Source organism: Melanerpes formicivorus, unplaced genomic scaffold, assembly GCF_026170545.1.
Source record: "Melanerpes formicivorus ecotype bairdi unplaced genomic scaffold, bMelFor1.0.p_v2 SCAF_18, whole genome shotgun sequence".
Taxonomy (NCBI): domain Eukaryota; kingdom Metazoa; phylum Chordata; class Aves; order Piciformes; family Picidae; genus Melanerpes; species Melanerpes formicivorus.
The window spans coordinates 3,242,879-3,264,320 of NW_027142370.1; the positions used below are offsets into that span (position 1 = coordinate 3,242,879).

Sequence of the window (21,442 nt, forward strand, 5' to 3'; positions counted from 1 at the left end):
GTATTTCCCCCCCTCTGCTTCCCCAAACCCTCCGGAGCGAATTATATTATCATTATTATTAATACCAATCACAGCGGTAACGGGAAAAATGCCGGGCAGGGAGTAGGAGCCAGAGCAGGGCGGATCGTGTCCGCCGGTTCCTGGTTTCGGCGCAGCTCCGGGAACCGGGAGCAGGGAACCAGGCTGCCGGTTACCGTCTCCAGCTCCTACCGCAGACCAGGGAACCGGGAGCAGGAAATTGGGAGCGAGGAGCCCGTTACCGTCGCCAGCCTACCCTAGACCGGGGGTATCGGGAGCAGGAAGCCGGTTACTTCCATCCCAGACCCAGTTCCATCCCTCTCCGGGCCTCGCAGGACCGAGGGTGCGGGCCGCGGCACCCGCCCTCCGCGTCCCGGTTCCCCGCTCTTCCCTGCGCTGGCTTTTTCGTTTGCCTTATTTTCTTATTTCTATTTGTTGCCTTTTGTTTTATTATTTTCCCCTTTTATTGTATTTTTTCTCTTTTTATTTTATTTTTTTTTTTTCGCTTTGATTTGATGTTTCGCTCTGATTTCCCCCGCGCTGCTCCGCTCATACCGAGACTGACGCAGACATGGGAACTCCGGGCCCACCCCAGTCCAAAGACGAATGTAGAGGCCTTTGAGCTTCTCGACCCCAAACCGGTCACCTCCTGTCTCAACCGGGGCTCTGCCCCCGGAGGAACCCGGCCAGGCCGAGACCCTTCTGGGACGGCCCAGCTCCGCCGGAGCCCGCTGCAGCCCCGGGCAGCTCCGGGCTGTAGAAGCGGCGGAGCCCGGGAAAGGGGTGTCGAGGGGTTTGGACTTCTAATGCGTCTGTCTGTCCTTTGCCCGGTTGCAGAGAGCGGCAGAAGGGAGATCCCCGAGGTGGGGATTGTTGCCCGGTTCCTCGGGCTAGGCCGGGGGAGCCGCTCGCCTCGGTCCCGGGGGATCCGTGGCTACCAGTTGCGGATGTACCGGAGCGGGTGTGTGTATGCGGGTGTGTGTGTTCGGGACTCCTCCACTGTCTCATCCCGGGGATTCGGTGGGATAACTCTGGGAGCGCTGCGGACTACTGAGCACCGCGGGGAAGAAGGACTGAACCCCCCCCACACCCCGGAGCTCCGGGGATGAGTTGCACAAAACCGGGTCAGGTTATTTCTTTATTCGTTTCCATCTCCGCAGAGGCGTGGGGTCTCCGCCGGTGACCTTCCACCGGAGAAGCAGAGAAGAAGAGGGGCCGCCGCCTCCGGCCCTGCCCGTAAGTCCCGGAGCTGGGGGACAGCGGCCAACCGAGGGGCTCTTTGTTTACCAATCGGTATCACGGACCTGGAGAGCAGGAAATTGCGTCTGTGCCGGGCCGTTAATTTAAAATCGCCGCTTTCCCACCTCCCACCAGAACCTCTCCCCGCCTCGGCGTGGGGCTCGGCCGCCCGATCCCGGCTCCCGCGGCGGGTTCTGTGGGATGTGCGGAGAAGGGCCGAACCGGAGGAATAACGACCCCGACTTCATCTCTGGGCCCACCCTCGGCTGCTTCCTCCGCAGCAATCTTCTCCTCTCCTTTGCTTCTCCTCCGCTATTCCCTCCCAACCTAAAAATCATCCCTCCCCACCTCCCGGGACTGATTTCCCCGCGCGCAGAGCAGCGAGCCCCGGGCACCGGCGGCTCCTCCGCCCGCCTCCCTGCCAGCACCGGCACGGGGTCTCCATGGAACCGCTGCGGCTGAAGTTTGCCCAGAGCGAGGTGCCGAGGAGATGGGTGGGGGGCATGGAGCGGAAGGGGGCAGAGGGACCTCAGCTGCCTGTCAAAGTTTTTAACTCCTTTTTCCACCCCCTTGGGACGCTTCGACGGGTCCCGCCGCACCCCTCTGTCCCCCCAGATCCTCTCCCCGAGCACCACCCCCAGTCGGTGTAGCGGGGAGGGGATGAGGAGGTGGCGAGGGCGGGGGGAACGGTTTAAATGCCACCCCTCGGGATGAGAGAGGGGCCGGGTGCTCTGCGGAGAGGCGGGAGAAGCGACGGGCCCCCGGAGGGTCTCCGGCCATGGGGGTGAGGTGGGGCCCGGTGCCCCCGGCTGTGCCAGGGCGCTGAGCCCCGGGGGGGCCGGGGAGGGGCGGGGAAGGGGTCTGGGGAAGGTGGTGGTGTGTGTGGGGGCTCCCCGACCCGCCCCCCCGCCCCCCCTGCCTAGTCTTGCTTCCTCTCTCCCTCTCTCCCTGTCTCTCTCCCTGCTGATGTTTGATCCCGGCGCGGCGCCCGCAGGGATGAGCGATGGAGGGGCCGAGCCTGGCAGGAGCCCCGTGCTGCTGGCCGAGCCCCTGCCCACCGGGCGAGCCCGGGAGAAGGCAGCGAGCCGGGAGGAACTGGAGAGCGTTCGGCGAGGCGGAGGAAGCAGTGGGTTCAAGGACATCCCGGGAACATCGGCTGTCAGCCCCGGTTCCTCCAAGGAGTGCGCCCCGGACAGCGAGAGCCCGGCGGGAACCGGCGAAGCGGACTATTGCCGCCGCATCCTGGTGCGAGGTACGGGCACGGTCCCCGGGCCACGGTTCCTCCGCAGGGGCATTCTCCCCACCCCGCCGGTTAGCTCCCAGCTCCGCGCCCCTCGCCCCCGGGGCCGGGGAGGGGGGCAGCGGAACAGGGCACCTTTCACACCGGCACTGCTTCTAGCGCATCCCCATCAGCTCCGGCCTTCCTCCGCTTCCCTCGGCTCCGCTCGGTACGCCGGGGACCGGGCCCGTTTCCTCAGCCCGCTCCGCCGTGGTGCTCCTGGAGCGGGGCCGTGCTTGCCCACTCCGATTTGCGGCCGAGGAGCTGGGCTCAGAGGGGCCGAGCGGAGGTCCTGGGGAGCAACCCCGGGGCTATAGATCCCCCGCACCGGCTGAGGAACGGGGAGGCGGCGGGAGACGGGGGAAAAGCATCGGCTTTGCTTTTAAACCGTTGTCGCAGGAGAAAAGCGTCATGGAGCGGCAGCGAGTTGGGGGCTATTTTTTTCTCCCCCTCTTTATAAATATCACTCGCTTGACCGGGATCGGGGAGAGGGGGGTGCACGGTGACACACCGGGAACCGGCGCATCCCTCCGGTTCAGCCCCACCGTCGGCCCGGGGCTGGCCCGTAGCGAACCCCGAAAGTTTGGGGTGCCTGGATGGGGATGAGGCGGGGACCGAGGGCTGCCCGGCTCCCGGGGCGGCAGCGCAGCTCCATCCCGGGGATGCGCTGGAGATGCTCGGCTTCCGCCGCCCAGCTCTCCGCCGCTCTCGGAGCCCGGCGAAGCTCCGCGGCCGCTCGGTCAGCAGGGCCGAGGCCGCCCGCGTCCTGCTCATTCGCCGTCACCAGAGCCTGGCACGGCTCAGCACGGCACGGTTCTGGCATCCCCAGCCCGCCCGGAGATTGCAAACAACCCCGCCATTTAGCCAAGCTTCTTTCCCGGCTGTCGCGATAGGCGCCTGTCGCCGACAGCGCGGCTGCCGCAGCTAGAATTCTCCCGGCACACCTCGGCGGACGAGCAGGCAGCGCTCGGCAGAGAGTCCCGGGGTCCCGTTCGGGGTGTCCCCGGGTCCTCGGTGGCAGTCGCAGTCCCCGCTGGGGTCAGGCCGGGGTCAGGCCTCTCCTCCGCCTAGCCTCGGTTCTACCGGGGCTGCCCCGACGGGCCCGGGGCTGGGAACGGGTGCGTGTGTGTGGGGGTCAGTCCTTCACCCCGGGTTAGGATCCCCCTATTTCTCCCGACCCGGGGGACCGGGAGCGGCCGGTCTCACCATCTTGCCGCAACCACCTCGGTGCGGACAAAATGGTGGCGGGGAGAAAACACCGCAAATAACCGGGAACGGAGCCGAAAGGGACCGGGGGGACGTGGCGGGGAGACCTCCGTGTGCCGGGCCACCGGCCTGCCTGATTCGCGGTCCAGCCCCGGCCCGGTGCCCGCTCCTGGGAAGGGCTCAGTGCCAGGCCGGGGAGCACCTCCTGGCTGTTTTTCTCCTTTTTTTTCCCTGCTTTTTTGAGTGTTTTTAACACTTTCTCTTATTTTTGTTAATGTACTTTGGAGTATTTGTGATTGCCCCCAGGCGCAGGGGTTGTCTCCCCCGCCGAGCTGCCTGCCCTGGGAGCAGGGGCTGCATCTTTCCCTTCCAGCTCTGGCTGCCGCGGTGCTGCCTTCTGCTCCAGCCCGTCCCCGCTGCTCGCCCGTGGGGTGGCTTTAGTGGTGACCGGAGCCTTACTTGTTGGTGGGAGCCAGCTGGGAAGTAGTGGTGTGCCCTGGATCCCCATCCCAGTGCTCCCCTGGGCTTAGTGTCCCTGGGAGACTCTCCAGGGACCTGCGGTGTGGGATAGAGCCTTCAGGCACTGGGGCCGGGTGACTTTGCCCGTGGAGGTGGCTCTGGCTACCTGCCTGTTCCTGTCTCCTCGAGGTGGCTGGGCTGGGTGAGTGCAGTTGGGTGTGGGCATGGCTGGGTGTGGGGTGCAAGTCGGTGTTTAGTGGGGATTAATGGGACAAGGACTCGCTGCAGGAGCCAGGTCACACTGGGGCCAGTCCTACTGGCGGTGTGGGGGCTGGAAGGGATGGGGGAAAGATTCTGGGGTGCTGCCCCATTGCCTCCCAGGAGCTGCACAGGTGGATATGGGGAGTTCTGGGGGTGACCCTGGTGCTGTTTGGGGTGCACTGAGAGAGGCTGTGGGCTGCTGTGTCCCTCAGTGTAAAGAGGGATATGGGTGCATGTGTTCAGGACTGGCAGGGTGGTTGTTCACCCCAGAAGTGTCCTGTCAGACATGTGGGTGCAAAACCCCCTCTAGGAACGGGTGTGCATGGTGTGTGCCTGATTCTGCTGCAGGTGTTGGTGTGCAGGATCTGTCCCCCTAGGCCTGCCATGCTGTGCCACAGGGTGTGAGGGCTGTAGAATAGCTGTTTGGCAGCTCGGTGCCCCAAATCTGCTGCCTGCTTGCATCCCTCCTGCTCCCCAGCCACGTCCATCCATTCTCCCTCATCATATTTAGCTACTGAGGCAGCGGGGAGATTGATCCCCTTGACACCAGACCTCTTTCAGGGGCGGATTTCAGTCTCAGAACTTGTCCTGGACATGATGCCTGGTCCCCAAGAACAGAACGTGTCCTCACAGCTCCACCAGAGAGGCCATGGGCTGCTGGAACCCCCCCAGGCAGCCTTGGCAAGACCTGGTGTTTGTTTGGCTTCTGGGATCCAATGGATGATGGGGGAAGGCTCTCAGGAGCAGGTTCCTCAGGCAGGATGGTGTTGTGCCCTTCCCAGCATAGAGGCTATGGCTGTGAGCTCCCCCAAACCAGCACAGATGGGCAGCTGGGAGGGTCTGCAGTATGCAGTAGGGTTGGGGCAAGAGGCTGGGGGTGAGGGTCTTTTTTTCTGTGCCCTCTTCCCTCCAGGGCTGTGCCCAGCCTGCTTCTCCCACTCCACGTCCCAGTTGCCAGGAGGGGGGAAGACAATAAATATAGCTGGTGGTGATGCTGGCAGCAGCGTCCGGGGCGGCGAGGGCGGAGGGGCAGAGCCCCGCAGCTGCGGCCGGGAAGCAGGAAGGTCTCTGCCGGCCGCTCCGTGCCGGCAGCTTCGGCTGTTGTTGTGTCGAGGGAGCGTGGCGCGGACGAGGGAGTGAGGACGTGGCCCGGGCACCATCCCTGCAAATGTTCTTCTCCTCACAAAATGGTTGCCAGGCTGGCATCCCGATCCCACCAGCAATGTCCCCAATCTACCTACAACCCCTTTACCAACAGCCCTGTGCCTGCCCGTGGAGTTTGGGGCCGCGGATCGGAGCCTACGCTCCCGATTTCACTGGATTCTCCCCCACTCTGGCCCTCTCCAAGCCCTCTGTGCCCTCGGTGCCCTGCTTCAGCCTGGAATAAGCTGGCCGTGCCAGGCTGGGACCTCTGCCGTGTACCACAACGTGGCGACGGGAAAATGGCTGTGGGATTGGGGTCCCTCTCACAAGCCCGTGCTTGCTCCTTGCTCCTGCCGTCCCCATGCCAGCGCTGCCATTCTCATGGGAGCTCCACCATCCTCATGCCAGCGTTGTTGTCCCCTTGCAGGCTCCCCCATCCCTGTGCCACCTCCATCATCCCCTCCCAGGCTGCTCCTTGCTGTTTCTCCCCTTTCATTTCCCCACCAGTTTTATAATCCTTTTACGCCTGAGCCAGCCACAAAGCAACTTCCCTCTCTCCAAGGCTGCTGGGGACCTCAGGTCCCTCCGGGCTGCTTGCCCAGGGTGGCTTCTGTGGCTACAGGAAAACCCACTGGGCAGAAACTGCGAGGTCTGCAGCCAGGGCTCACCCGAACCGGGCTCTCTGCTGGTTTTACTGCTGCTTAAGGGTAGGTGGAACTAGGGCCGTGGAGCACGAGGGGTTTGGGGTCTGGCAGGAACCCGGCGAGCCACTTCCAGCTCCGTTTTTAGCACATGGAGCCCGTCGTCGCTACACGGCGCAGCCCAGGGAGCTGGGACATCCCAGCACCTCGGTGCTCCGGGGGGATTTCCTGTGAGGGTTTGTCCTTTGTCAGCAGCTCCTTTAGTGCGGAAGGGGCTGAGACGGGAGCCAAACCCTCCGGCTTTTGTTTGCTGAAGTCCAGCCGTGGCCGGGGACAATTCCAGGCTCCGATAAACCGGCCGCCAGGAGCGGCTCGGGGCGGGCGGCCCCTCCGAAGCTTGTCCTTTCGTAGGAACTATTCCCACAGTGGGAATAATTTTGGAAAGGAGGCGATTGTGACAGAGAGGAATTTTTTTCTTCCCCCAAGGAAGGACCGGGGGGAAAAAAAGAGAAAATAAATCTATTTTCATTGAAAGATTTTCAACTTCTTGAATCATTTTCTGCTCCCGGCTCCCAGAAATGATCATTTCTGGGATTAGCTGCTCTGGTTTCCTGAAGGATTATTTTTTTCCCCCCTCCTTTTTATTTATCTCCTTAAAAAACAAAAATGACGAAGATTTTATTTTGTTTTGTTTTGTTTTATTTTATTTTTCACAGTTCCCTGCAGGTTTGTGAAGGGTTTAGAAAAGATCTTTATCAAGAGTTAATAAACACACCTGCAGGTTTTCCTGAAGGTTTGCTGCCATTCCCTGGAGATTTATCGGCTTGCAGCGTTTGGGGCTGGAGGGGACACCCAAACTGTGGGGTGTCACCTCTTGTAGCCATACCTTGGGGGGATTCTTAGTCGTTCCTGGAGGCACAGTGTTTTTAACTCAGCATTTCCTCCCTCGGTGATGTCTATTTTGGACCAGTTCTCCCTAGTCTCTTTCCCCCCCCAGCCCGGCTTCTCTTCCCCCCCCAGCCCGGCTTCTCTTCCCCCCCCAGCCCGGCTTCTCTTCCCCCCCCAGCCCGGCTTCTCTTCCCCCCCCCCCAGCCCGGCTTCTTTCCCCCCTCCCCCAGCCCGGCTTCTTTCCCCCCTCCCCCAGCCCGGCTTCTTTCCCCCCCCCCCCCCAGCCCGGCTTCTTTCCCTCCCCCCCAGCCCGGCTTCTTTCCCCCCCCAGCCCGGCTTCTCTTCCCCCCCCAGCCCGGCTTCTCTCATTTACTGATGGTCCTCCTCCCCATGTCCCCTCCAGATGCCAAAGGGACCATCCGGGAGATTGTGCTCCCCAAGGGTCTGGACCTGGACCGACCCAAACGGACGCGGACGTCCTTCACGGCGGAGCAGCTCTACCGCCTGGAGCTGGAGTTCCAGCGCTGCCAGTACGTGGTGGGCAGGGAGAGGACGGAGCTAGCGAGGCAACTCAACCTCTCTGAGACCCAGGTAAGGCTCCTGATGGCTTCTCTGTCGTGAAGACATCCCTGTGGCGCTGCGGCGTGGCCGTATGCCCGAGCTCGTTGTCCCGAACCTCTGCGGAGAGGTCCTGGCCGGCGTTTCAGTCAAGAGTCAGGGCTGAGCCAAACCCATGGTCCCAGTCTTGGGTGGGAAGGTCCTGGTTTGTGTTTTGGTTGGGAAGTGGGGCTGAGCCAAGCCCGTGGTCCTAAACCTGGGTGGAGGAGATGGGTGCTGGCTGGGCTGGAGGGGTCACGGCTGCTGTTTTGGAGCGGAGCGTGGCTGGGGGAAGCGTGAGCGGTGCTGCAGGCAGTGATTCTCCTTCATCTCTTTCTCTTGAGCACAAGGAGTGGTCAGTTTAGGGTTAGAAGGGGCGAGGAGCAGCCCTTAGTGGGGTGTGTAGAGCCTCCCCCCAGCTGCTCTGCCACATCCACAAGCAGCATCCCCCAGATCCCCTAAAAGCAAGGAGCAGGACGGCATCAGCGAGGACCTCAGGTCAGCACCCACAGTGCAGGGTGGACAAGCAGGGTCTGGTGCCATTGTCGGTGCTGGATGGATCCTGCATCCCAGGCTTTGCCATTGGGAAGGGATTTTGCCATTTTTCCTGGGATGAGGCTTGGTTGGGTGTGGAGAGAGAGCTGGGCTGCGCCGCTCGGAGGTTGGCGTTGATGCTTCTGCTAAGCCAAGAGGGCATCTGCTGGGGCTGTGGTGGATTCAGCCTGGGAATGGATATAATGCTGATAAGAGTAATGATAACAACAACAAAAACAACATGAAATTAATGAGGATCACAGCACAAAGCAGCATGGCTGGAACCCACCAACCCTTCCCCCCCCCAGACATCCCAGTCTGCTCCCTCTCTGGACAGTTGAAGCTGTGTTTGGAGTGAGGTAGATGGTTTCACTCCTTCAGATAGAAAACCATTTCCATTTCCCCCCAGTGTTTCATGGACCAAACGTGGCCTGGCTGCCTGCAGTGTGCTGGGGGGTGTCTGGTTTGGGGTTGTTCCCTGATGTTCTGTCACTCACAGTGTGGTGGCCGCTGTGGGGCCCTACAAGGGGGAGCAGAGCCTTGGTGCACACAAAATGGTTGTCCTTGGCTCTTCTGGTGGCCCAGCAGAGGCTTTTGGTGAAGGAGCAGCTTTGTGGCTGCGTGGCATGTGCAAGGAGGTGGTGGTGACCGTGGAGCAAGGCACAGTGATGAGCCTCATCCTGGGCTCTCCGGTCGCAGCATCACCTCCACGGAGCTTAGAGGGACATGGGTGCAGCAGGAGCTGGGGCAGAGGATGTGCTGTGTTGTGCTGTGCTGTGCTGGTGGAAGAGCTCCAGCAGGAGCTGGGGCAGAAGGCTGTGCTGTGCTGTGCTGTGCTGGTGGAAGAACTCCATCAGGAGCTGGGGCAGAAGGCTGTGCTGTGCTGTGCTGTGCTGGTGGAAGAACTCCATCAGGAGCTGGGGCAGAAGGCTGTGCTGTGCTGGTGGAAGAACTCCATCAGGAGCTGGGGCAGAAGGCTGTGCTGTGCTGTGCTGGTGGAAGAACTCCATCAGGAGCTGGGGCAGAAGGCTGTGTTGTGCTGTGCTGGTGGAAGAACTCCATCAGGAGCTGGGGCAGAGGGCTGTGCTGTGCTGTGTTGGTGGAAGAGCTCCATCAGGAGCTGGGGCAGAGGGCTGTGCTGAACAGGGTGCTGGGAGGTCTCCCCTGGGACCACCATCCTCTATCACTTGCTTGGTGCCTTCATTGCTCAGTGAGAAAATTCACACCCTGTAGGCCATGACTGTCTCTTCTCCTCTTCTCTTCTCTTTCCCACATTCTCCTTTCCCCATCTCTGTCTTTTTGAATCCCTTTCTCTGCTTTTCACAGCATTTCCAACCCTGCAGCAAACTCCCAGCTGAACCTTCCTGGCTCCCTCCCTCCCCAGCCAACACCATGAGGAGGCAATGGCAATGCCAGGCTCGGTGCCCAGCTTCCTCCTCTCATTACCGGAGTGAAGCTCCCCTCTGGTGATGGTTTCAGGCTCTCTTCACACTCAGTTCCTCGCTGGGAGGTTTTCTGGGCTGTTGCAGGAGCTGGGTGACCGCAGGGTGTTACAAGACCACTTGGATCTGGAGGCTCCATGCTCTGTGCTGGACCACTCCAGATGTGGTCTGGAGAGTGCAGAGTCCCCACCAGCCACTCCTGTCCCAACAGGCTCCTCTGTGGTCCTCAGCTCAGACTGGGACAGATCCAGCTGGCACCAACTACAATGTTGGGGGGACTTTAAGTGATTTTACTTCCCAGCATCATCCCAGGACTTAGGGCAGGTCTTGGTTTAATCACTCTGCCAACCAGCAGCACCTTGTGACTCCTTCTTGGTTGGCATTCGTGCTGTGGTCATGGTTAGGGTGATAGAACAGATCCTTTCCACCCCCTCCTTGGATGATATCCTGCTCTCAGGATTAGGAAGCCTCCTCCATGAGCACCTCCAGACTCTGCTCTCTGCTGGGACCCCAGGACACGACGGGATGCCCTCTGCGGCCCACGATGGGAGTGGGGCAGGAAGGAAGGGGCTGCTGAGGAGGGTATCTGTGTGCCTGTGGATGTTCAGAGGAGGGAAGAATGACTCATCCTGGCTCTTGTGTGAGACAGGAGTGGTGCAAAGAGCGTGATGAGATAGGAAGAGACGCGCTGGCACCACAGCTGAAGAGCTGCAGCCGAGCGGCCCCGAAAGTGGGGCTGCAGCCTGGGCTGTGCCCCTGAGAAATCCCACAGGAGCAAAGCACCATCTCCTTTAGGCTCTCCTCTGACTCCCCTGGCACCTGATCCTGGCTTTTGACAGGGCTTTGGGGTCCCTTGAAGGAGGCAGGAGGACTCCCCTCTGCGTTGTGGGGCTGGGATCTGCTCGTCTCCGTCCCCCTGTGCCCAGGGATCACCCAGGCTAGAGAGGACATTTCCCAGGGGAGAGAAGGGACATGTCCCTTGCAGTGAAGGGACATGGGGGCAGTTTCACAGCCAGGTTTGAGGATGAGGAAGGTCCTTCCAGCAGCCCAAGGTGTGGACCCCCTCCCTCCAGGGAGCCTTACACCTGTTTTGCCTTGCTGGGAGCCGCTCAAGCTCCAGCCAAACACATTTGTGGTTTTGTCTAATTAATCCCTGGACATGATTAATATTCAACGAGCCTAATTAACCTGTGGAATGTTGTCATTGATGCCTAGCAGCTGGAGATGTGGCTGCTGCACCCTAGGTGAGCTCCCAGCAGTGGAGCAGTGGAGATGTCCTGAGCCAACCCTGGCACAGCCCATCCAGCATCCATCCCTGCCCTGCTAGCCCTGCCTTGGGCTTTCTCCAGGCAGCACATCCTCCCAGGGGAAAAGTGCCCCTTCTCAGTGTCATTATGGGATGGAAAATGCAAGGCTGTGAGGCAGAAGGACCACGGGGGGATGGCAGAGGGAGGATAATTCCCACAAATCCCCTGGCAGAAGGAGGGATGGGATGGGCTGGCCCAGGGGATTTGCCTGGTCCAGGAGGCTTTGCTTTCTGGGTCAGGAGTTCAATGCCAGGCTCAGGTTCAAGTGACCTGTGCCAGCTCTTCCTGCCCTCACTGAAGTGTGGGCAGAGCAGAGGCACTTGTGTCTTCTTTTGAGGGCCAGGCACCCAGGAGGTCAGGACAGGGCTGGTGGCATCAGGTGTTCTCCATGCAGCTCCAAGCCTTGCTGGGAGGAGGTTTGTCCCCTCCCAAAGGCAGCAGCTGTGGGTGGCAGGGATGCTCCCAGTCAAGGAGGCCATGCCCAGGAGCCCTTGGAGCTGTGCACCTCTGGGAAGGAGGTGGTGCTGAGGGATGTGGTTTAGTGCTGGGTTGACAGTTGGCCTTGATGGTCTTAAAGCTCTCTTCCAACCCGAGGGATTCTGTGAAGACCCAGGTGATCTTTGGGGCTCCTTATCTCCTGTGAAACATCTCCAGACCCTTTGTAGAGAGATGCTGAGGCCTTGAGTGGAGAGAGGCCTCAGCATTATGATTTTGTTTGCCTGCTTGGATGCTGGGAAGTCCATGAGACCCCCACGGTGTTCCCCTCACCATGATGGGCTCCATCCCAGCCAGTCTGGGACAAGCTCCTGGGCTCCTACAGCTCCATCACTGCTGGAGGGCTCAGCACCCCCTGAGCTGCACAGAGCTTTCAGCACTGTGGTCCCACCAGCATGGAGCAAAACGTGTGTGAGCAGGCAGCTGAGCTAGAGGAGGGCTGGGGAGGTCTATTTATAGCTCTGCAATTAAGATGGAGCCCTTAAAAAATTAATCACACCTCGAGTCATTAACAACTATCAGTCCCTGCAGCGAGGGAGCAACACAATGGCTGGCTGGTGCCAGCAGAAGTTGTCCCCTTGCAGGGGGAGCTGCAGGAGAGCTGTGGTCACCCAGAGCTCGCCAGTGGAGGCTGTGGGCTGGGGCTCCCCCGGGGCACAAGAGGCAGGAGGCAGCACAAAGCTGCTCTGCTTGCTGCAAAGCAGCCTGCTCCTCATCCTCTGAGCCTTGGCAGTCCTTGGGGTGGGGGAAGATGGACTTCTAGAGCTGGGTTGGGAAGCCCTGTGTTAGAAGATACAGAGCCATCACCAAGGGGCTTCTTTCCTGAGGAGGCCTCCCTCCCTCCCTCCCTCCCTCCCTCCCTCCCTCCCTCTCTCCCTCTCTCCCTCTCTCCCTCTCTCCCTCCCTCCCTCCCTCCCTCCCTCCCTCCCTCTCTCCCTCTCTCCCTCTCTCCCTCTCTCCCTCTCTCCCTCTCTCCCTCTCTCCCTCTCTCCCTCTCTCCCTCTCTCCCTCTCTCCCTCTCTCCCTCTCTCCCTCTCTCCCTCTCTCCCTCTCTCCCTCTCTCCCTCTCTCCCTCTCTCCCTCCACCATGCTCAGCTGAGCAGAGGGAAATAGCCTCCAACACCTTCTGGGGTTCCTGTTGCCTTTGTACCGTGGCTGTGAGGTGCTGGGGGTGCTCACTCTGGCTGTCCCCCCACGGGAGATATTTTCTCCCCTCTGCTTGGAGAAGCTGCAGATCCCAGCTGCATGCTCCTGTCCTTCCCTCTGGGCCACTGCTGATGGAGCTTCTTCTGGCTGGGCAGCTCTGCTGGAGCAGTTGCCTTCCAGTCTGAGTCTGAGCCACCTCCTCGAGGGGCTTGCAGTGCTCCAGGGATAGCCCAGAGTGCCTGGGGACAAGTGGGATGAGGAGGCAGGTAGCTGGGGACAGCATCATATCCTACAGCTGAACACTTGGGCCCTGAGTCCTGGATGGCAATGGGGGATGTCAGCCTGAGAGCTCCCTTCCCCTCCCTTCCCCTCCCTTCCCCTCCCTTCCCCTCCCTTCCCCTCCCTTCCCCTCCCTTCCCCTCCCTTCCCCTCCCTTCCCCTCCCTTCCCCTCCCTTCCCCTCCCTTCCCCTCCCTTCCCCTCCCTTCCCCTCCCTTCCCCTCCCTTCCCCTCCCTTCCCCTCCCTTCTCCTCCCCTCATGGGATGCACATGCTGGAAGTACCTGGCTCCCCCTGGAAGGGAAGGGGAATCCTGGGTCCCATGGCAGAAGGTGGCCACTGGCGATGCCAAGGGTCACCCTGGCAGAAGCTGGGCATCTCCAGGAGCTTCTGGGTGCCCTTCCCACATGCCAGCCTGCGTGGGAACACGCCTGTGGAGTAACCCTGCTCACGTGGATGAGCTAATCCTGTGCCCTCCCCGTGGCAGGGGCACGTGGTGGGGTTCACCCTGCGGCCGCGGGGCCCTGGGCTGCTGGCAGTAAGGCTGTGTTGTAACCTGGTCCTAGGAAGTGGCAGGACCAGGCTGGCACAGCCCAGCCCTGGCCTCTCAACTGCCCCCAGATTCTCCCTTTCTTTTTGTTTTGGTGCTTTTCTGCCTCCAAGCAGGTCAGGGAGCTGGGGTGGTGAGCACTGGCGTGCTGGTGAGGGCTCGGAGGCAAGGAGAAGCTCTTGGCTGCTTGCCTGGCAGAGCTGGGGGCACCCTCTGGAGATGAGGCTCTGCTGGAGGGCTGCAGCTCCTCTGATGAACTGGATCACCCAACAGGCCTGGCTCCCAGGCTCCTCCTGGCTTGGGAGGAAACAACACCTCCACGTGGAGACCACCTGCTGGATCCTGGTGTCGGTGGGGGGGAGGTGACCACAGGCACAGCCCTGAGATTCCACCCAGTCCCCCCCACCACCCAAGCCTGCTGCCAGGGGCTGAAGTGGGCACTTTGCCGTGGGGGACACTCAGTGTTGGGTGGGTATCTCCCAGCCAGCCCAGGCAGCACTTTCTGAACCCCAAATAAATCATCCACCAGCCTCCCCCATCACCTCCAAGAAGATGGGGGATGAGGGGTTGGCTCTCCCTGATTTCCCTGTGGGATGCCCCATTCTGGAGCCAGCAGGCTGGCTGGGGGAGGGCACTTCACCCCCACCAGCCCTGCCTGCAGGGCCCAGCCCTGCTCCTTCTTCTCATCTCCACTTGCAAAGGGTGTGGGAAGCAGAAACCATCCTGACTTTTGAAGCAAAAGCAGGCTGAGGGCATGCTTCTGGCTGGAGCTCTGGGTCATCAGTGCTAGGGCAAGGGGCTGCTGCGAGGATGGGCTCCAGGCCAGGGCACAGCAAAGGTCCCAGTGGGCTGGGGATGGACTCCTGGCTGAGGACACAGCCAGGTCCCAAGGGGTTGGGGATGGGCTCCTGGCTGAGGACACAGCCAGGTCCCAAGGGGTTGGGGATGGGCTCCTGGCTGAGGACACAGCCAGGTCCCAAGGGGCTGGGGATGGGCTCCTGGCTGAGGACACAGCCAGGTCCCAGGGGGCTGGGGATGGGCTCCTGGCTGAGGACACAGCAAGCTGGGGACAGTTGCCGCCTTGGTTGTCCCGAGCAGGCTGCCCAGCCGTTGCTGGAGCGTGTGGCGTGGCTGCAGCACGGCCCCAGGCACGGCTGCCGCAGGCTGTGGCAGAGGTTTGGGGTCGGTGGCCCAGCCAGGTGCTCCCAAGGTGCAGAGGGGCTGGGGGAGATGCCAAGGGATGAGTCCATGCCCGCCTGGGACCGTGTCCCTGCCGCCCCCGTGGCCGAGGAGCGGCAGCTGCGTCCCGCCGCCGCGGTGCCGCCAGCAGCCTCGGTGCCAGGCGGCGGTGGGCAGAGAACCCACGAGGCTTACACGGCACCCACGGCCCCAGCCCCTGCTCTGGAGCCTCCAGGGCTGGTTCACGAAGGGGGAGGAGGAGGCAGGGTGGCCGGGGTGCCGTGGGGAGCCGTCACGGTGCCCGGTGCGGCGGCGGCAGGCGGCTAATGGCGATGGGAAGCTAATCCTGGAGAGCAAAATGGCCTCGGCCGGCAGCTGGGAGCAGCCCCGGATGGCAGCCTGGCGGAGGGGAGCTCGGCTGGGGACGCCTGATGGCAGCCACGGGGCAGGGCTGCCAGGCCATCCCCACCAGTAAAAGCCAGTACCAGAGCCCCCAGCCCTGCCCGGGAGGGGGCTGGCGGCTGGGGAGAGGCTTGTGCGCGTCCCACGGGAGGGTGAGGATCGTCCCCCAGCACCTCGGCTGGCCCAGGGGAGGATGGGGACTACCTGCCAGGGTCTCATCCTGGCCAGAGGAGGTTGAGGACCACCCTATAGGACCTCATCCTACTGAGGGAAGGGTAGGGACTGCCCTTCAGGACCTCATATTCCCCCAGGGGAGGATGAAGGCCATCCTCCGGCACCTCATCCCACCCAAGGGAGTATGAGGACCACCCTCTAGGGCCTCAATCCGCTGAGGGAACGATAGGGACCACCCTCTAGGGCCTCAATCCGCTGAGGGAACGATAGGGACCACCCTTTAGGACCTCAATCTGCTGAGGGAAGGATAGGGACCACCCTTCAGGACCTCATCCCCTCCAGGGCAGGATGAGGACCATCCCATTCGGTGGCCAAGCACAGAGAGGTGGAGGGACTGGGGGGTGTGGGGGAACACCTGTGTGGGTGCAAGCAGGGTTTAGTGATGTGCCCACTGCTGGTGGGCTTTGGCCTTCCCCTGGCAAGCTGGGATGGCTCAGCAGCAAGGTTCCACCTCCTCTCTGCCAGGACACTTCGGTTAGGGGCTGGATAGCACAAACAATGAGCTGAGGAGAGGGGAGGGCACCGCCTGGTGGGTGCTCCGTGGGGACCAGAGCAGGGAGGGGAATGCTTTGGGCAGTGTCCTGGGATGGATGAGTGGAGCTGGGGCAGAGTGAGATGGTTACTGGGCTGGAACTGGGCTGAAAGCCTTGTGATGTCTGAGCTGCTGAGCTCCCACCCTGCTCCTGCCCATCCCGGGATCCTCAGGGGGTCTCCTTTGGGATTAGCCTCTTGGAACTAATTTCCTTTGTAGCTCGGAGGTGCTGGGTGGAGGGCAGGGACTGGAGCAGCAGCTGGGCTCCCACTCACCACTGGTCTCATTCAGCTGCAGCAGAAGGGGCTGGAGGGGGTTCAGGTGCTCCCTGAGTTCAGGGCATAGGACACCAGCGGCCAGGCACCAAGGGTTCTGCTTCCCTCTCCCCGGGGGTGGTTTGGGAGCTGGCTGCCTGCCTCCTCCCAGCACTGGGAGGGCAACAGGCCAGGTAAGAGCTTTTTTTTGGGGGGAAGAAATTTGTCTTTAGCTGCCCCCAGCCCCTTCTGCAGCAGGCCAAGGTTGGGGGGTGTGATGCCCTCCTGCCTTGCTCCCCATCAGCAGGACCGTGGTGGGTGTCGTGGAGCCTTGAGCCCTCTCCTGTGGTGCTGGGGGGTAGGAGAGGGGGAAACAGGGTGAGAGGCTCTGTGGTGCCCCTGGGAAGGTGATAGAGGATGGAGTGAGCCTGCTTGACCTGCCTGCTGCAGGAGTTAGAGGAGTCACTTGCTTTGGAGCTCCAATGGACCTCTCTGATCAGCCTGCAGGACCTTCCTGCTTGCTCAGGCTGGTGCAGGGCGTAGAATCAGAGGATGCTTTGTGTTAAGGGACCTGTAAAGGCCATCTTAGTCCAACCCCAGCTCTCCTATGAGAACACTCTTGCTCTGCTAGCCAGCTCAGTGTGCTGCTGAGCAGGCTCCTGTCCCAGGCATGGTGCTCCACAGGTGGTTATCTGCATGCCCCCCCTGCCCAGAGCGTCTCTGCCACTTGAATCTGCCTTGCTCCAGCCCTGTGTCAAACCCTGCCTCTGCCTGCTCTGATGAGAGGTCCCCTGCTCCTCCCTGCTCCTGCAAAACAGAACTTCCAGGTCCAGAAACATCAGGGACTTCATCCCAGGGTGCCTCCAACCACTCACTCCCCTTATGGAAACAGCAGCTCTGGTCCACAGCCATTGGTTGAACCTCCAGCACCAGGAGCCCTTGGGGGCTGGACTAGATGACCTTTAAAGGTCCCTTCCAACCCAAACCATTTGATGATTCTCCAGACACTCCTCCTGCTGTCTAACTCTGCAGGTTGTGCTTTTCCTTGTGCCCTCACTTTGAGCTGTTTCTTGCCTGTGATGTCTCCCAGGGCTTTCAGAGCCATCTCCTCCACACGAGCTGCCTGCTCCCTGCCCCTCTGAGAGTCACCTTCCTTGCCTGGTGAACGCATGACCTCTCCTGTCCTGCTCTTCAGACACATCCAAGTGCATGTTGTTGTCTGTTTGTCTGCATCCAGGCCTGGCCTGGCTGGCCTCTCACGTGGCATCCTGCCTCCCACAGCCCCAGGCAGGGGACTTGCAGCTTCCAGGAGCTGTGGGATCTTCCTGGGAGTTCCCTGGAGCCGGAGGAGGCCTCTCCTCACCTCCCTGTGTCCTCCCCAGCCAGCTGTCCTGCTGTCCCCACTTCTGGCAACTGACCTTTCTCTGCATTCCCAGAGAATGGATGTTATAGGATCATAGAACTGTCAGGGCTGGAAGGGACCTCAAGGCTCAGCCAGTCCCAACCCCCTGCCATGGGCAGGGACACCTCACACCACAGCAGGTTGCTCACAGCCACCTCCAGCCTGGCTGCAAACACCTCCAGGGATGAGGCTTCCACCACCTCCCTGGGCAACCTGTGCCAGGCTCTCACCACCCTCCTGGTGTTGTCTTCTCCCCTCTGTAGTCTGGCAGGAGAGCAGGAGGTGGCTGCTGTCCTCCCACAGCTCTTCACTTACTGAGTGAGGGCTGTGCTACGCTGGAGATGTGCCCTCCAGGGGTGTGCCAGGCTAGTCTTCCCTGCCCTGTCTCCAGGCCAGACTGGAAGGGTGCCATGGCCACACCATGGGCACACAGCAGTTCACCCAGCAGCTTGGGTGATCCTGCAGAGGAAGAGAGGAAGGCAACTGGAATGGGTTGTCCAGGGAGGTGGTTGGGGCCCTGTCCCTGGAGGTGTTTAAGCCCAGGCTGGATGAGGCTGTGGCCAGGCTGATCTAGTGTGGGGTGTCCCTGCCCATGGCAGGGGGGTTGGAACTGGATGATCCTCGTGGTCCCCTCCAACCCTGACTGATCCTATGATACTATGATAACCTGATCAAAGCAGACCTTGGCAAAGAACTGGAGGTGGAGGCTGCTGGGGAGCTGTGGATGGAGATGGAGCTAAAGGGGAGCAGAGGACTTGTGGTGTGGAGAAGATTGAAGGGGAAGTGGTGGAGGACAGTGGAGCACCAAAGCTGGAGGGAAATGACTCATGGGCTTGTCAAGCACTGCATCTGGCTGAGCTTGTTTGCATCTCCAGCGGTGGGGACTCAGGGCTTGATCATAATGGAGGGTGAAAAGGACATGGATCTACTAATTAGTGACAGGCTGGATATGAACTTCAGCCATGAAGGCAGATGTGATCCTGCTGCCTGATGTGCCAGCAGGGCAGATGGGGAAGAGCTTGCCTTAGTCTACAAGGCATGAGGAGACTTATTTCTGGCCCTTCATGGCCATCCTCAGGGACATCATGCTGAGGGCTTCTGTTTGGTGGGTTTTGGAGCTCTTGCTCTCCCAGAGGAGCATTTCTGTATGGACTCAAGGGAGGACCTTCATTAAGAGGTAGATGATGATGTTGTGGGACTGCAGGAGTCCTGCTGGAGCTTTGGGGTTCTGCTCTCCCCAGGCCTTGGCAGCTCAAAGAGGTGCCCCCCCAGCACTGCTAATCCTCTCCCAGGGATGTAGGACCGTGGGAGCAGCCAGCCCTGCCCACACCCATCCTGCTGGGCAGTGTGGAGGGACCAGTGGGGGCAGTGGGGAAGGGACATCATCCCTGGGGACCTGTTTGGGCTGAGATGTAGACCCAGGAGTCCTGGTGGCAAAGAAGGATCCAGGCTCCCTGTTTGTGCTGAGGTGTGCACGAGCAGAGGATGTCCTCAAGAGCTTCCCACAGACCTTGGGAGTCCATGGGGTGTCCATGGGGTGTCCATGGGACCTTGTGGGTAAGGGAGGTGTTGTGTGGACTGGCAGTGGCCACTGGTGCCAGGGGTTTGGGCTGGGAGCTCAAGCTCGTGGTCCTGCTGCCCTCCCATCACTCAGGAACATCTCCTTGAGCATCCCCAGCCTCTGGGCAGCTTCAGCCAGATGTCATCTGCACTGTGATGCCCTGGGAAAGGGGCCAGAGGGCTGAGACCTCCTCCACCCCCACGCTCCATTAGCTCTGCACTGTGGGGGCATTGTGCTGGGGGAGGTGAGGGCTGCCCCAGCCAGCAGCTGCCCTGCCCCAGCGACCTTCTGCTGACTCCAGCTTGAGCCCTGCTGGCCCTGGAGCACACGGGGACCAAGGATGTGCCCAGGGGCTGGGGTTTGCTCCTGGGAGAGTCCTGGCCAGCTCCTGGCTCATCCTCTCCCATCTGCCATGCTCTAATCCGAGTGTCTTCCCATCCATCTCCTCCCTCACCTCCATCTCTGTCCGTCTGTCTGTCCCTCATGCCTCTCTCTGTCTCTCTCTCTGCCTCTTCTACCCCTCTGCTCTGCCAGGGTGGGACAGAAGTGGGGGCTGCCCTCCTGGGCATGGGTTTAGGGGGTGTGGGGACAGCTATGGGATGAGGACCAAGGCCATGTCCCTCCCAGCACACTTTTGGGGCAGGGAGGTCCCAGGGGGCTGCAGCCTGGACTTGATCCTTACTTTGGCCAGAGGCAGGATGGGGTGGGAGTTGTTCCCAGATGGGTTTGGGCACAGAAATGTGTCTGTGCCCAAAGATCCAGGGCCACCAGAAGCCACTCTGCCCCTTAATGTATTCCCCAAAGCCAGAGACCTTCCACCCTGCCCCACCTCATGGCCTGGTGAGGGAAGGACTGGAGATGGGGACATAAATTGGGGGTTGATGACCATCACAGAGCAGAATCCAGCAGGTCCTGTAGCTCAGCAGCCCTGGGAGAGCCAGCACTGGGCAGAGGGAGCTCACACTGGGGATCCTGCATCTGGGCTCCTCCCCTGGGGTCTCCCCCGGAGCTCCTACCCCAGCCTCTCCTTCCCAGCCTCCCACCCCTGAGATCCTGTCCCAGGGCTCTCATCCCAGGGCTCCCATTCTCACCCTCCCAGCTCCAGGCTTCCATTCCCGGATTCCCACCCCCAGGCTCACAGCTTCAGTCTCCCATGCTCCCGTTCCCATCCCCGGGCTGCCATGGCCGTGTGTCCTGGCAGCCGCAGGGGTTGCCCGGGAAGGGCAGGCGGGGGGTGGCATCTCCCGCGGGGCCGGGCCCGGCTGGGGCGTTTGTTCTAACGCCTCTCTCTCTCTCTCTCTCTCTCTCGCCTCTCTCGCTCTCTCCTGGTTCTCGTCTCTCTTATCCCGGCCACCCCGCGCTCTCTTTCCGTCCGTGCCTTTCTGTCTCCCCTCCCTCCCTCCCTCCCCCTGCTCCCTCCCCGTTTCGCTCCCACCCCACCCCAGGTCAAGGTCTGGTTCCAGAACCGCCGCACCAAGCAGAAGAAGGACCAGAGCAGGGACTCTGAGAAACGCTCCACCGCCGCCAGCTCCGAGTCCTTCGCCACCTGCAACATCCTGCGGCTGCTGGAGCAAGGGCGGCTGCTGTCCGTGCCGGCCCCCCCCCAGCCTCCTCTCCCCCACCCCCAATCCCATCACCAGCCCTACCGGCAACGCCTCCGGCTTGGCCGCTCCGGGAGCCGCATCCCCTGGGCTGGGCGGGGGGAGCAGCCCCACGGGACCGGGAGCCTTCAGCCTGCAAGTTCCTTCTCTCGCCACTTCCTCCTCCTCCTCCTCTTCCTCCTCGCCCAGGCTGCCGGCCACCCCGCTGTGCTTCGGGGGGCCGCTTCTGGGCACCCTGCACGACCTGCCGGGCACTTACGGACTGGGCACCTCTGCTTTTGAGCCTTACACGCGGCTGGAAAGGAAAGACAGTTCTCTACCCAGCAAGAAGCCGAGCCCTTAAACCGAACAGGAGCGTCAAAAGGTTTCCCCCTCCCACCATGCCCCGTGCCCCCCAGGTCCCTCCACGCCCCGCAGCGTTCGGCCAGCGGGAGGGGGAAGATGGTTTGGCGCTGCCCAGGCGCAGCCGTGGATGCCACCCTGCGGCTTCTCAGCCCAAGGCTGATGTTGGACCTGGTCGTGTCCGTTGGGGGTCCCCTGGGGGTCCCGTGTCACCGGTGCTGGCGCCGCCGGGGCCGGGTCCCTGCCTCCAGGGGTCGCCTGTTCGGGGTCTGGAAGAGGATGCTGCACGGGGTGGGAGAGGAGCAGCTCCCAGGGGGTGGAAGTTGATGGGTTGCTGATGCCCTATGAGCTTTCAGTGTCTCTTCCAGGTGGGACCACGGAGGTCTGGGCCCTCTGGACTGTCCCCCCGGGGCTCGTGGTGCTGGGGTTACTGCTGAAGCCCCAGGGAGCAGG

The 21,442-nt window shown here is 61.6% G+C and overlaps 1 protein-coding gene across 1 annotated transcript; it reads left to right on the top strand.

The window, feature by feature from the left end:
• Positions 1-2,063: 2,063 nt before the first annotated feature.
• On the top strand, positions 2,064-21,080 carry VAX2 (ventral anterior homeobox 2). Its single transcript, XM_068149394.1, is given in 4 exon segments — positions 2,064-2,509; positions 7,538-7,725; positions 20,492-20,644; positions 20,646-21,080. Coding segments are annotated over 4 exon segments (972 nt in total). The 5' UTR covers positions 2,064-2,223; the 3' UTR covers positions 20,991-21,080.
• Positions 21,081-21,442: the final 362 nt, after the last annotated feature.